Below are 14,297 nucleotides of genomic sequence, written 5' to 3'. Positions count from 1 at the left end.
TTGGATGAAAAGCTATTAATTTCAGGTAATACTTTATTGCCTTTTCACCTTGCCCTGTATTTTTGGGATCACGTGGACTAGAAACCAGCAAAGCAAAAGGTGCCGTGAGCAATCTCTCGCCTGCCAGGGAAGGCGTTTGATCCTGTCCTGTTGTTCTTCCACCCAGCTCTCTCCCTTATTATATCGGGGAGGACTTGTTGGGTTGCCTTTGTTTTTCTTTTGCCCATTGCATACAAAACACGGATGACATGGTGTTGTTTGTGTCTGTGTGTGTGTGTCTCATGCCTGACTTTCGCACTCCCTTTTGTCAGGGTTTCTGTGTTTTGGTGAGTCGCCGTGCCTTCAGACAACAGAGAGCTTTTAATTTATGAGTATTAGCTGGGATTCCACGGGAGGAGGGGGGAGGGTACAAAAACATGATGCGTTAAGCTGGTTTTGTGGGTGATTTAACAGCGACTGCCAAAAAGCCCTCTCAACTGCAGCAGAGTTTCGAATATTACAATAGGCTGGCAGAGGGCCAGCTCTGACATAATGTAATGTAAGCACATGACTCTTTCCCTTGCACACATACGTGGACCACACCAGCAGGGTAAAATTTGAATGCAGAGGCCTCTTTTCTGGTTTTTTTTTTCCTGCTTTGCCAGTTATAACATCCACTTGCTGTATGTGTGTCCTTCATCTCAGGTCCCTCACCTCCAGATGTTGTTGGACTCTAAATCCCATCAGCCCCAGCCAGTGTAGCTGATGGGAATAGTAGTCCAATAACCTGGAGGGCCTCATGCGTTTCCCCATCCTTCCTATCCCTGCAGTATCTTAAGAGAGTTGGGCTTGCTTAGGAGAGCCAGTGTGGTGTAGTGGTTAAGAGTGGTAGTCTCGTAATCTGGTGAACCGGGTTCGCGTTCCCGCTCCTCCACCTGCAGCTGCTGGGTGACCTTGGGCCAGTCACACTTCTCTGAAGTCTCTCAACCCCACTCACCTCACAGAGTGTTTGTTGTGGGGGAGGAAGGGAAAGGAGAATGTTAGCCGCTTTGAGACTCCTTAGGGTAGTGATAAAGCGGGATATCAAATCCAAACTCTTCTTGCTCAGCCATGAAGCTCCACTGGAGCCAGCCAGCCAGCCAACCAACCACCTTTTCTTCAGCCTGGTCTACCTCACAGGGTGTTTGTGAAGATAACTGGGGGGTAGGGAATCTCCACATACATCTCCATGAACTCTTCAGCTTTTAATGTTTGATGTTTTGCTGGCTTTTTTATTATGTTGGAAACTGCCCAGAGTGCCTGGGGCAACCAAGTCAGATTGGTGAGGTATAAATATGATGATGACGACGATAGAGAATATTATTATAATGATGATGATGATGACAACAGAGAGCAGAATACACATTTTAATGTATTTTTAATCTTTTGTTGGAAGCTGCCCAGAGTGGCTGGGGAAGGATTTGTTTGTTTGTTTGTTTGTTTGTTTATGTGGCTGGCCAGTCAATTGAAAGATTGATTTGGCATCTTTAAAAATGCTTCTGTTCAGAACTACAAGCCCAAACCAATCTCAAGTTTCTTTCCCTGATAAATTGTGGCGGGAGTCCATAGGGCAGTGCCTGATGTATTTATGAAAGCATTTTTATAGCCCACGTTTTAGCTATATAAATACTAATGGCGGCTTGCAGAAAATTTGCTAAAGCCTATTTTAGCTGATTTTTTAAAAGCTGTTTAAAAATCCTGCTTGGAATAGCTGAACTGGCAGATAAACACGCCAAAAAAAAGGGGGGGGGGAAGAATGTAGACCTTGCCTTCTCTGGCTTAATCTCAAGATCCTTGAATCTGTCTCCTGAGAATAGGAAGCCTGGAGCCTTTGCATATTCAAGCTGGGGCAGAGCTGGGGAACTTAAGACCTAGCAGCTGAAAGCAGCCCCCCAGGCCTCTAGCTGACCCTCAGACAACAGACCCTCCAAGCTGCAGCCCCTCTTCCCAAAGCACATCCCTCCTCCCTCCTGTTCCCTTTTCCTCGTGTGCCATATCTTGTTTGTTAGCCTGAAGGCAGGGATTTTCTTACAAGCTACTCTGAAACACTTTTTGGTGAAAAGGCTGGGGTGCTAACACTGCAGATAAATAATAATACATCTTTGCTAAATTCTGCAGATGTTGTTTTTGTTTGTTTGTCTGTTTGTTTTTTGTTTTTACACTTGTGCAGTATATTAATTTTATGGAACAAGTAAGTATTTTCCCAAGAGGGGACGGGTGGGAATATTCCTGAACAGAAGCAGCTTCCACTGGGAACAAGCCTGCTGATGTTTCCAAAATGCCAGGGAACTGACTTGCGTTGTATTTTGTGGAGAGAGAGTGTGTGTGTAATGACTGAGGTTTATTATCCTGTACATCAGGTGCAAAGGGAGTCTTTGGCTTCCAGATGCTGCCAAACTACAACTCCCATCATCCCTCGTCCATTGGCCATGCTTGCTGGGGCTGATGGGAGTTGTAGTTCAGCAATATGGGCGGGGGGCAAAGGTTCCACACCCTTGCTGTTGTTTGTAGCAGTCTAAATTTCCTGCGGGTGGCTGACTTGATGTTGCCTGGTATGTGTACGTGTCTGGGTTGGATTTAAGAGGGTCAGGTTTAAACCTTTTAATTTTAATTAAGGTTTAATGTGTTGAAGCCATTTAAGGATGAAATCTTTACATCAGCCAGTCATTTCTAAGAAGATGATGATAATTAATCCCACTTGGCAAAATAGGCTTCTAAGCAGTTTTACAAAATATGAAAATCCATCTACACAGAAATTAAAATACAAATAATTAAGGTATGCAACTAAGCAGTCCTATTATTAAATCTCCCATCTCCCCCACCCATTTTATCCTCATGACAACTCAGGACTTATTTTAGGCTGAAAGGGAGTCTGTTTTAGAGAAGCAGATATGGGAGGGGGCTCGGTACTGGTTCTATTTTTAATACATATTTTCACGCCCTCTTTTTAATTTTGCCACCTTCCTCTCTCTTTTCTTTCTGTCCTAGTTCTTCCAATGTCTTGGACCGTTTTTCCCGAACTCTGAAGCACATCCTGACTCAGAGGAGGTAAGCTCCTTTTGTTGCAGCAAAACAAACCCTCCCTGCTCCCAGGTATCTTTTGTGGCAAGACTTGACCTCATTTCTTCCTTTGGCAGCGTGAGGCCTCCTGCTTTGCCTGCCAAAAGTCCTGGGTTCAAATCACAGCAACTCCATTGGTCCATCTAGCTCAGTACTGTCTGCACCGATTGGCAGCCGCTCTCCGGGGTTTCAGGCAGAGTCTTTCCCAGCCCTACCAGGAAAAAGCTGGGGGGGATTGAACCCGGGACTTTCTGCTTGCAAAGCAGGGCCTCTGCCACTGAGCTGTGGCCTTGCCCCTTAAAATAAAGTTGGTTCATTGCATGATTACGTGTAGTATTGTAAAGAAGCGCAACATCTGTAGCCGTGGAAATGAGAGGAAGGGAAAAACCAGAGGCTGGGGTAGCCAGTTGGCTGGGATCTTTCCAGGCTCGACATTATTGCCATTTGTATTTTGTCTTTCCAAGCTGTATGTGTCCTGAACCCCTGGCCTACTTGGCAGCAAGTCCAGAGTCTGGGGGGTCAAGCCATGCACGCCAAGTCCAAAGGTCAGGACTAAACATCAGGAGGAACTTTCTGGCAGTAAGAGCTGTTCAACAGGGGAACAGACTACCACGAGAGGTGGTGAACTGTCCTTCCTTGGAACTCTACAGCTCTGTGATTCTATGATATTTGGCAAACTCCCTTTATTTTCCTCCCCTTCCCAACACTTTAGAAACATGGAGATAACATCCCTTGGAACATGGTGCCTTTAAGGTGCTGAATTTAGAGACTGCAGAAACACACACATGCAAATTGAAATTGGCAGCAGTGTTGAAAAGCACAGCTTGGCATCCTGTGGGTACCCAAGGGGGAGAGGAACAGCTGCTAGGCGTGTCAATGTATGCGAGGGAGCGGGTTGTGGAATGGGAGGGGTAACGCGATCTTTCCTTCTTTCTTTAATTCCTGAGCAGTTACTATCCACTCTACCCTCCCGCGGAAGAGATGAACATTGATTACGAACATTTCTACCAATACGCAGCCCTGCCTGTCACGCCGGACGTGCTGATCACTCCGTCGGAACTGAGATACTTTATCAAGGTTGGGGGGAAATGAAGCTGTCTGGGTGCAGGGCGATGGAGGGAGGGGACACATTCCAAGCTGTCTTATGCTCAGTGTTCTCCACACAAATTGGCAGCGGCTGTCCAGGGTTTTGAGCAAGAGAGTATCCCCCACCTCTGCCTGAAGATGCTGGGGACTGAGCCAGGGATCTTCATGCCAAGCAATTGATCTGACCACTGAGCTACAGCTCTAAAAATAAAGTAAGATTCCAGTCCGCATAGAGCTGAATAAAGGGCTGATTTATATAGAAACAGGGGATTGGGTCTAGCTCAGTATTGCCTGCACTGATTGGCAACAGCTCTCTAGGATTTTACTCAGGAGATATTCCGAGTCTTCCTCAGAAATGCCAGGATTGAATCTGGGACCTGCAATCAAAGCGAATGCTCTGCCATTGCCCTTCCCTCTAATTCCAGCATTGGGATTCGACCTCCGGTCTACAGGTTCTTGAACACAGCCACACCACTTCACTGCAAGGATCTCTGCATGCTGCCCTGTTGAGCAGGAGTTGGGGTGGAGAATAGATGGCAGAGTAAGGCTTAGAGGGCGAGAAATACAGATGAGTTCACTGAAGATCCATTGATAAAACGTTATTATACCATTCATGTTCAGAGGCAGTCTATTTTAGAGGGCAAGCTGCTTACTTATCCTGCTTACCCAAGGACAGCAAACAACAAAGCGGGGGGTGGTGGTGGTGGCAATTACATTAAGAAAAAACATTGAAAACCTTTAAGCCACATACTCTCAGTTGGATAGCAACATTAATAATGAGTGGAGCAGGCCCACTTCAGCAAGGAGGGCACTCCACAAACAGAACCACCACCAAGAAGGCCCTGTCCGGGTTGCCACCAATCAGGGCCAACCTTGCTGATTGTAGGTCCCAGAGTGGTTGATACTGAGAGAGACACCCTTTAAGATCAATAAAGGGTAGCCATTGCTGCCATACCCAGCTAGTGAGTGCTGAGAAACATCTGGCTGCCCCCATTTTTTGGAACTGGGATGCTGGACTAGACAGATTTTTCTGATCTGGCAAGACAGTTCCTACACCCATATTAGGGAGATTAAAATCAGTATGTCCTAATGATACCTTCCCATCTGACTAGAGAGCCTGATTCTTGTTTTTAATGTCTCTTCCCCCCTCCGCTTGTTTCCTGCCCATCCCTAGGATGTCCTTGGGTGTGTCTGTGTGAACCCAGGCCGGCTAACAAAAGGCCAGGTAGGGGGCACCTACGGGCGTTTGTGCATCCAGCAGAAGGTCTCCAAGGACCAAGAGGAGCGGAAGAGCCCTTGCATCGCTGCTCAGGTCGTGAGAATCTAACTTGCATCCGTCTCCTCAACCCACCAGCAGAGAGGACTGCAGAGGTTTTGCTGGAGCGGGACCAAAACACAGTTTAGGGATGAGACTGAAGAGATGGGACGGGTTTCTCCTCCAATGTCTAGGGGTCTCTCAGGGCTGCAGCTGTTTGGGAATCTGCCTTCCACCTTTGCTGCCAACACAGCTGGAGAGAATCTCTTCTGTTGCAATTTCCCCAAGTTTGGGCGGGGAAGAATGGATTTGCCTACGCTAATGTCCTTTTGACAAAACACTTTCTACTTTGAGAAGACAGATAAAAAGTTAGCTATATTCATTGGTGTGTAGCATTTTTTTGGGTGGTGGGGGAGCAAAATGTCTCCCTCTGTGCTTCAATGTTGATATCCTTTGAGGTGTCTTAACTCCCTCCCCCACCCCTCTCAAACGCTCCTCTCCTGCAAAGTTGGTGGTGAAACTGACCTCTAGTTTGGAAAACTGAAAGTTCAGGTCTTGCATGTGGCCGGGGTGCAGACATTTAAAACAAAAAAACACAATTCTCCTGCAGTTTGTCTTGTTATCTAGTCTTGGATATATTCAGTGGTTGCTGTTGCCCATTGGGACCAGTGTGGTGGAAAGTAGAGAGGCCAGGGACAGGTTGAACCATCTAGCACTGGTTTTGTCCCTATTCTTCTTTGCTGAGTTGTACAAGGTGCACCAGCCTGAGAGGTGGGGCAAAGAGATTGAATTATGAGCCCCTGGTTCTTCTCAGGTTGCCTTAGGCTTAACTTTGGCCCTGCCTGCAATGTGTGAGGGATCATAAGTGATCTACTTCGGAGGCTTATTTTGAAAGGGTTCCCGAGTGCGATATACATATAGAGTGTTATGAACTTGAGCTCCAGAGCACACTACGGATGCCCTCTCTCATAACACAAGGACCCAGCGGGTGCCTTCCAATGGAAGCTGAATGTTAGAAGATTTTGGACAGACAAAAGAAAATGCATCTTCACACAGCGCTGAGTTGGATTGTGGAAGTTGCTCTCTCTTGATGAAGTGATGGCCATTAAGGAGATCAAAGAATCATAGAATTGCAGCGTTGGAAGGGTCCCTGAGAATCATCTAGTCTAGCCCCCTGCAATGCAGGAATATGCAGCTGTCCTATAAGGGGATGGAACCTGCGACCTTGGTGTTCTCTGCACTATGCTCTAACCCAGGCGTCCTCAACCTCGGGCCTCCAGATGTTTTTGGCCTACAACTCCCATGATCCCTAGCTAGCAGGACCAGTAGTCAGGGATGCTGGGAACTGTAGTCTCAAAACATCTGGAGGGCCGAGGTTGAGGAAGCCTGTTCTAACCAACTGAACTATGGTGTTTTCGTTTTTTCAATAAGGCAGACCGACAAAGAGCTTAAGAAAGATACAAGCTAAGTATTCCTCCTGCTTTGCACTGAACCTGTGATGTGTTTCGTTAAACCTATTAACACACACATTCTTGGGAAAACGGGGGGGGGGGAGGAACACTGCCTTCCATGCTAATGACCCAGTACCACCCGCCTATAAAACCACACTGCTCCATAAAAGCAAAGTGCAGAGCAGCTAATAAAAGAAATGTGATAATACTTAGATCTAGAGCTTAGAGCACTCGGTGTTGGCAACCCAGCCTCCACCCCCTGCCCCCACCCATAGATCAGTGCTTCTTCTGGAAGTAAACTTTGCCTTTTGGCTCTTGCTATGTGTGTTGGTTGGTTCTATGTAGTTCACTTTGCATTATTGGGCAGCGAGTGGGTTGGGGGGGGGATGGAGGGACCTTTCCCCAGGCCACAGCCCCCTTGGCGAACCTGCTTTATACCCTCCTGGCTGAAATGTGCTCTTAACCTTTGATGCTGCCTCTTTGCTTGCCTGGGTGCAGGATAGATAGGGGGAATGTACAGAATCTAGCTCACCATGCAAAGATGAAATTCACATTATTTGCCTCTGGCCCACCCACCCCCGGCATGTGGCACCCGGAAGGTTGCCTAGTTGGGTGTGCAGCCCTCAGGCTGAAAAGGCTTCCCCACCCCAGTTCTGGAGGGTCGCAGGTCGCCCATTCCTGGTCTTGACAGTGTTTTAAGGGCTTCTTGTTGAGACAACCCTGTAATTATTCTCCTCCTCTTGCTCATCCTATGTCTTCGTGTGAGCGACTGAACCTGCCGAAGGGTGTGGAGTGTGTTTGTTGCTGAGTGTCTCTTCTAATTCACTTGCTAGGTTAGCTGGTTAGGCTACAGCAGCAACTAGAAATAGCACCCACAACAACTTTCATGAAGTTGGTTTTGTTTCATTTGCGGGGAGACGGTCAAGCTAATACTTCCTGGGGTAAGGAGGGAAATGATTCTGAGAAGGCATTTGAAGGAAGAGATCGGAAGGCGATAATTCAAGGTGTTTCTATATGGATAGGTTGCTGGCGGGGGATGACGACTTCTATTTTTTTCTTTTTATTTGCATATCACCTTTTCCTTCAAGGATATTAAGGTGATGTGCATGGTTCTCCCCATTTGAATCCTCCAAACACTCCTGTTCTGTCCCGGCACAGCCATTAGGTGGGGTGAGGCCGCTGCCTCAGGCGGTAGAAACCCCTATGGTAGCATTCATGTGCCTCCACTGTGACACCATGGGTCCGTCAGAAAATCTGACTTGCTGGCAGTTTGAATCCTCCCTGATCATTGACTGTCCTGTCCTGAGAGTTGATGGGATGAGTTGCAGCCTAAGGCCCCAGGTTGGGGAAGGCCACTGCAATGTATTCTTCTTATTTAGCCGCTTGAGGTGCAGTCCAAAATGCTGTATATAACATATGATACTCCCTATGCCTTCAGCCATGCATACCTCAGACTTGAGGCTGGCTCCGCTTCCCCCCACCCCAAGCCTATCATGATCGCTTCGTTCAGGAATGACCACCTGCTGCCACCACACCCCCCCAGCGCCATGGCTGGTTCTCAGAAGCATTTTGTCCGCCCTCCTCTGCTGGCAGCGCACCCCCAATTGTTACCAGTGCTTTAAATGACCCCACAAATCAACTTGTGATAAAATTATGCTCCTAAGAAGCTGCCTTATACTCAGCTGTACCATTGACCCTTCTAGTTCAGAAATATCCACATCAAGGGCTGCCAACCTTTTTAGGCCTGTGGGAACATTTGGATTGTTGAGTGACTGCATACCCTTCAAGTGTCCCCATTTAACCGGCACATCCCAACTTGACAGATGTGGTGGTGGGCAGCAGCAGTGGCGGAGGCCGGGCAGCCACAGCAGATATCTTGTGGGTGCCAGGGCCCCCTGGAGTTGGCGCCTATGCCCACCCCATTCAGACTTTTTGAAATATGCCCACCACAAGTATGAGGGGATGGGATTGAGCCCTCCCCCAATCTTTAGGGGTCAGGCCCCACCCGGCCTCCTCACGGTGGTGGAGGGCCTTGCGGCTTCCTTCCAACATGTGTGACTTAATGTGTATGTTGCACGTGTGATGTCACATGACAAGCCTCTCCCCCCCCCCCACAATGGATGGGTGGAATTCAGCGCCACAAGATACCTCCTTTCATCCAAGGATCATGGGGCAGTTTACATTTGCATTAAAATGCTGGTGGATTTTCATGTGAACCTTTCCTTTAAAAAATTCTCAAGCTGATGTGAGAATGTGGAGAATTGACCTTAAGTGAGAAACTTAGACCAGAATTGACAGATGTGACCATCCTTGACTGAAAGCAATAGGTGGCTTCCTCTGAAAGTTTCCACTGAGGTGTACAACTGCTTTCCTCACTTAGCTGCTATTTTCTTTCTCCTTTTCTGTGCCCCACCCCAAAACCCCCAAAGCTAGAAATCTGGAGTCTTTTGGGGAAGGGGGAGAGGTTCAGTTAAGGAGCCAGCATTTTGAGTGTACAAAAAATCTCGCACCCAAAGAGACAATACTGTACTGCCCCCTTTCCTCAAGATCCTCACCTTTCCTCCTCTTCCTTCCCCTCCCTCCCTTCTGGGGATTCTCTTGCCTGCTGTCTCTGAAGCCAACCGCCTTGAATTCCTTTCTAAGAAAGTCATTCTCCCCTTTTAAGCCAGGGCTGCTTTGCATTATTTTACTTCCGAATTTTGGGAAATAGGATTGAGCTCTGAAAGTAGGAGCTCTATTGCTGAAGCGGAAAGATCTGCATGTTAGGGAAAACACCCTCCTCCCCAGACAAATCTCAGTTTTGTGTGGGGTGCTTGTGAGGAACAGGTCTCATGGCCAAGCCATCCATTTTGCATGCAAAAGTTCTCAGCGTCAACCCAGGTTGTTTCTCCAGCTAAAAAATGGGGGAGACCACAAGCTTAATATGATTCAACTGTGATGCAGCAGTAAAAAGAGCTAATGCAATTCTAGGCTGCATCAACTGAAGTCTAGTGTTTCAGATCAAGTAAAGTAATAGAACTGCTGACTTCGTCAGACCCCACCTGGAGTCCTGTGTCTAGGTCAGGGCACCACAGTTTAAGAAGGCTATTGGATTCATCCAGGTCTGCACTTTCAAGCGCCTTATCCGAGTGCTCCCCCCATACCCGATGTTTTACTGCTGAATCACAACAAACAGCAATCTGCAGAAAACCTGAATTGCTGTTTCAATTCAATTCAATCAACCTTTATTGGCATACAGAGAAGACAGGAATATATGAATCAAAACATAAAATTGGCATCTGTTCACAGAAGAAGATGCTTTGAGATAAAACTATACAGACATAATAAGGTTAAAAAAACACTCATGTTCTACAACAGCATAGTTTCAAGGCATTGCTCATAAACTGCTGTTTGTTCCAATTCAGCATTAAAGAGGGGGGGATGAAAATGAAAAAAAGCTCAGATACGGCACTTTAAAGTGCAGATCCGTGCCTAGAAAGCATTGGTGGGGGGAAGTTAAGTGTGGACCGGCCCATTGGCAAGTTGGAACATGTGCAGAAGAGGGCAACCAAGATGCTCAACGGCCTGGATACCAAGTCTTATGAGGAACAGTTGAGGGAGTTGAGGATGTTTAGCCTGGAGAAGAGGAGAGACTTAGAGGCGATATGATAACCATCTTCAAATCCCTGATGGGCTGTCACATGGAAGATGGAGCAAGCTCATTTTCTGCAGCTCCAGAGGGATTCAAATTACAAGAAAGGATATTCCGTCTAAACCTCTGGAAGAGCTTTTCTGATGGGCAAGAGCCATTCCACAGTAGAATGGGCTCCCTCAGAAGGTGGACTCTTCCTTTGATGGTGATATTGGCAGATATTGGGGTCTCAAATTCCATCAGCACCCTGTGCGACGTCACGTTGGATGCATTGAAGATGGGTGTGCGTAGCTTCCCCAAATTGGCTTTGTGGCCCAAATGTGGAGGACTGGTGGGTCAAATTTAGCCTGTGAGCTTGGGGGGGTCTCCACTCCTCTTGTAGAGGGAGAGAATCTTGTATGGCAACTTGAGCTCCTTGGAGAAAAGGCAGGACACAAATGAAATCAATAAATTTATAAGAGGGAAATGCAGAGGGCCGTTGTGGATTTTCCACCTGAGGCAAGAAAAAGTTGCTTTCAGTCAGCGATAGCTCATCTCACTGAGCATTTGGCCTCTCTATTGACGTGTGTTTGTGCGCGTGCAATACAGTTTACGACTCACTGAAGATGTGCCTCCAAAGGGAACCTTTCCCTGTCATAAATGCTGATAACCTGAGGTAATATCAGCAATGGCAGAAGCTCAGCCCAGGCTTAATCTGTTATGGTTGACCTTTGGCCTAGGCCAATCTGAATGCTTCACCCCTCACTCCCTGGCAATCCCATCCCAGCTGAAGCCTGGGATAAAATTTCCAGTCCCAGCCACAGCTAGTAAAGGGAAAGGAGGAAATATTCTCCACATTTTTGCTGCCAATTGTGTGTTTTTTTTAAAGCAAAACAAAACTGATTGCATTTCTCCAGAAATGTTGCTGCAGGGTGTGGGGGTTGGGTTGCGGGGCGAACAGAGGGGGGGGAGCAGGCTGTCCTTTGTTAAGGGGATATTTGTTTTAGATTTCAGCTGAAATGCATTTCACAATAGGGAAAACTCAGCCTCTGGCCGGCCGCCAGATAGCAGAGCTGATGACATTTATTTATTTCTTCGCGGAATGAATCACGCATGGGAAAAAAGAGTTTATGTGTGTAAAGATATGGAGTAGGCCCTCCCTCTTCCTGTGTGACGCTCCCCATCAACCAGAAAAGACTTAGATTTCCTGGGTCCTTTTTCTGGAAATGGGTGGGTGGTTTCTTGGAAAGGGTGTAGGACTAGGACCAGGGAGACCAGTGTTCAAATCCCCACTAAACCATAAAGTTTTTCAAGCCTGTGACCTCAGCCTAATCTGCCTCACAGGGTTGTTGTGAGGATAAAATGGCGTGAGGTGGGGAGAGAACCTTGCACACTGCCTTGGAGGAAAGCAGAGGGAATATAAATAAGTGGGATAGCTCAGTAAAGCACGAAACTCTTAATCTCAGGGTCGTGGGTTTGAGCCCCACATTCCGGCTTAATGGGGGTTAGACTAGATGACCCTCGTGATCCTTTCCAACTCCACAATTTTATACTTTTAAATAATAAGTATAAAATAAACACATTGTTCCTTTGGTGTTGAGTTTCCATCTTTGGACAATGGGTTCTTTCCAGCTAAATTGTACTCGAAGTAGATTCGCTGACCTGAGTTGGTCATGTCCATAAGTCTACTCTGAGTAGGATTAACATGGGCTGCAACCTATTGTTACTCATGTGCAAGGGCACACCTGTATGTACGTCCTCTCCCCCCCCCCCGGCTGGAAATTCAAACCAGCTGTTGTAGGGAAAAGTAGAGGGATATTATAATCTTTGAGACCCAGCACTTGAGGAGCTCGTGTTTCTCAGAGGCAGAGCAGCTGTAGACAATACTGAGCTAAATGGACCAAATGGTCCCTCAATATAAAGCGACCTGCTATCCTATCATACCCCAAGTGTCGCAGAAAAAACAGGACATCCCAGGTTGTGGGGGGGGGGGCACGAACGGGCCTCAGCCCCTAGCAGTTGGCTCCTATGGGTCTGATTTGATCCCAGATTGTCCTGCTTTTCCTTAGGATGTTATTATTTTCATCAGAGAAATGTTGGAGGGTATAGAGTTATATGATTCCCGAGCCAACGAGATAAGTAACTGAAGGCAGTTGCATCTGAAGGCAGCCCTGTATAGGGAAGTTTTTTAATGTACAATTTTTTATTATGTTTCAGATTTTATTATGTTTCAGATGTTGAAAGCTGCCCAGAGTGGCTGGGGCAACCTAGTCAGATGGGCGGGGTATAAATAATAAAAATATTATCATCATTATGATGGAATAGGACGTCCCTATTTTCATCGGAGAAATGTTGGAGGGTATGAAGGAGGCAGGCAGGCGCGAACTGAGGTTGGTGGGGCAGGGCCTGCTTTGCCCTAATGGACGAGCAGCTGTGAGCTTGAACTGCCTCTCATCCCTCCGCTCCAGGTGGTTTATCCCAAGCCTCTCATTCCAGCCCCTAAACTTTACAGGCCAAAGGGAGCTCCCTTTCTCTCAGCACCCACCATGCAGGCCCTGGAACAGCTTCCCCACAGTCACAGGATGTGTCCTTGGTGGAAAAGGTACTTGCCAACGCCAAATGCATATGGAAGTGCAACAGATCTTGGAAGGAGCTCCCTTCTCTTCCTGGGCTAATCCACAAGGCCTCGCCGTGCCTTTTACCTCCCAAGACTGGCCACACCACCTCTTTGTTTTGCAACTTTCCCCTAATCTAGTTTGTTGTTTCTTGTCAGGTGGTCTGAAAATCCAAGATTTGGACAACGTTCAAGGGAAGATTTACTCTCTCTTTTTGTCACTTTATTTCTAGTTCACTTAAGCTGCTTCTTTCCGTTCCGTCGCTCCCTTGTTTCTCTTCTGTTGATTCCCCAATCCCCGCCCCACCTATGGAGAAAGGACCTCAGCTCAGTGGTAGAGAGCATCAGCTACACACACACAAAGTTAGTAGAGCATGAGACTTTTAATCTCAGGGTCATGGGTTTGTGCCCCATGCAGGGCAAATGATTCCTGCATTGCGGGGGGTTGGGCTAGATGAGCCATGGTTCCCCAACTCTACAATTCTGTGATTCTAAGGACACAGGCTCCATCCTTGTCAACCCTGCCACTGCCAGTCAAAGTAGACAATACTGATCTAGAAAGACCAATCGCCTGACTCAATGGTTAAGATAGTGGCATATATTCTATCAGTAGGCTCATCCTTCCTGAATTTGTCTTATACCCTTCTAAAGCCATCTAAGTGGCTAGTGTATGGCCGTCACATCAAGTATTGTTGCTCTATCGGTTTTATTATTTATTCATTTATTATATTTTTATGTCACCTTTATCCTCCAAGGATCTCAAGGTGGTCTATGTGGTTCTCTCCCCCCAAAACCATTTCATCCTCTCAACAACCCTGTGAGGTAGGTTAGGCTTAGTGACCAGCCCATGGTCCCCCAGTGCTCTGATCCTGAAGCGTCTGCAACTCCCTGCAGCTGAGTGGCACAAATATTTTACTTTTCCCGCCTCTGTCTACACCTGGATGAGTTTTCTTGCTTAAGCCTGGTAACTTTTCTTACCGCTGTCTTGCTCTCCTCGTGAAAAAGAGAAAAACCAAAGGCCACCTTTGCTTTCTAACTGACCTTTCATTTCCCACCCTTCCGAAGCAGAACTGATAAAAATCTGCCCCACCTCGAGGCGTGTTGCATCTGATTTGTGTCAGAAGAAGGAATCTTTGTCACATTCCTCCAGCTCCGAATAACAGTCTGTTTCGCCTTGAGATGCAGTGCTTTGCAGAAGACGTT

General features: G+C 47.1%; 1 protein-coding gene across 1 annotated transcript in view; it reads left to right on the top strand.

Annotated features, from left to right (window-relative positions):
- Positions 1 to 5,797, top strand: part of POLA2 (DNA polymerase alpha 2, accessory subunit) — a 29,794-nt gene extending 23,997 nt beyond the window's left edge. The window contains exons 16-18 of the mRNA XM_079957558.1: positions 3,007 to 3,066; positions 4,029 to 4,155; positions 5,339 to 5,797. Of these exons, the coding sequence (XP_079813684.1) occupies positions 3,007 to 3,066; positions 4,029 to 4,155; positions 5,339 to 5,491 (340 nt within the window). The 3' untranslated portion in view covers positions 5,492 to 5,797. The remainder of the gene's footprint in view (positions 1 to 3,006; positions 3,067 to 4,028; positions 4,156 to 5,338) is intronic.
- Positions 5,798 to 14,297: the final 8,500 nt, after the last annotated feature.

Source organism: Podarcis cretensis (assembly GCF_951804945.1).
Source record: "Podarcis cretensis genome assembly, chromosome: 16".
Taxonomy (NCBI): domain Eukaryota; kingdom Metazoa; phylum Chordata; class Lepidosauria; order Squamata; family Lacertidae; genus Podarcis; species Podarcis cretensis.
The sequence above is the reverse complement of the archived record's forward strand: the minus strand, read 5'-3'. Positions and strand labels throughout refer to the sequence as shown.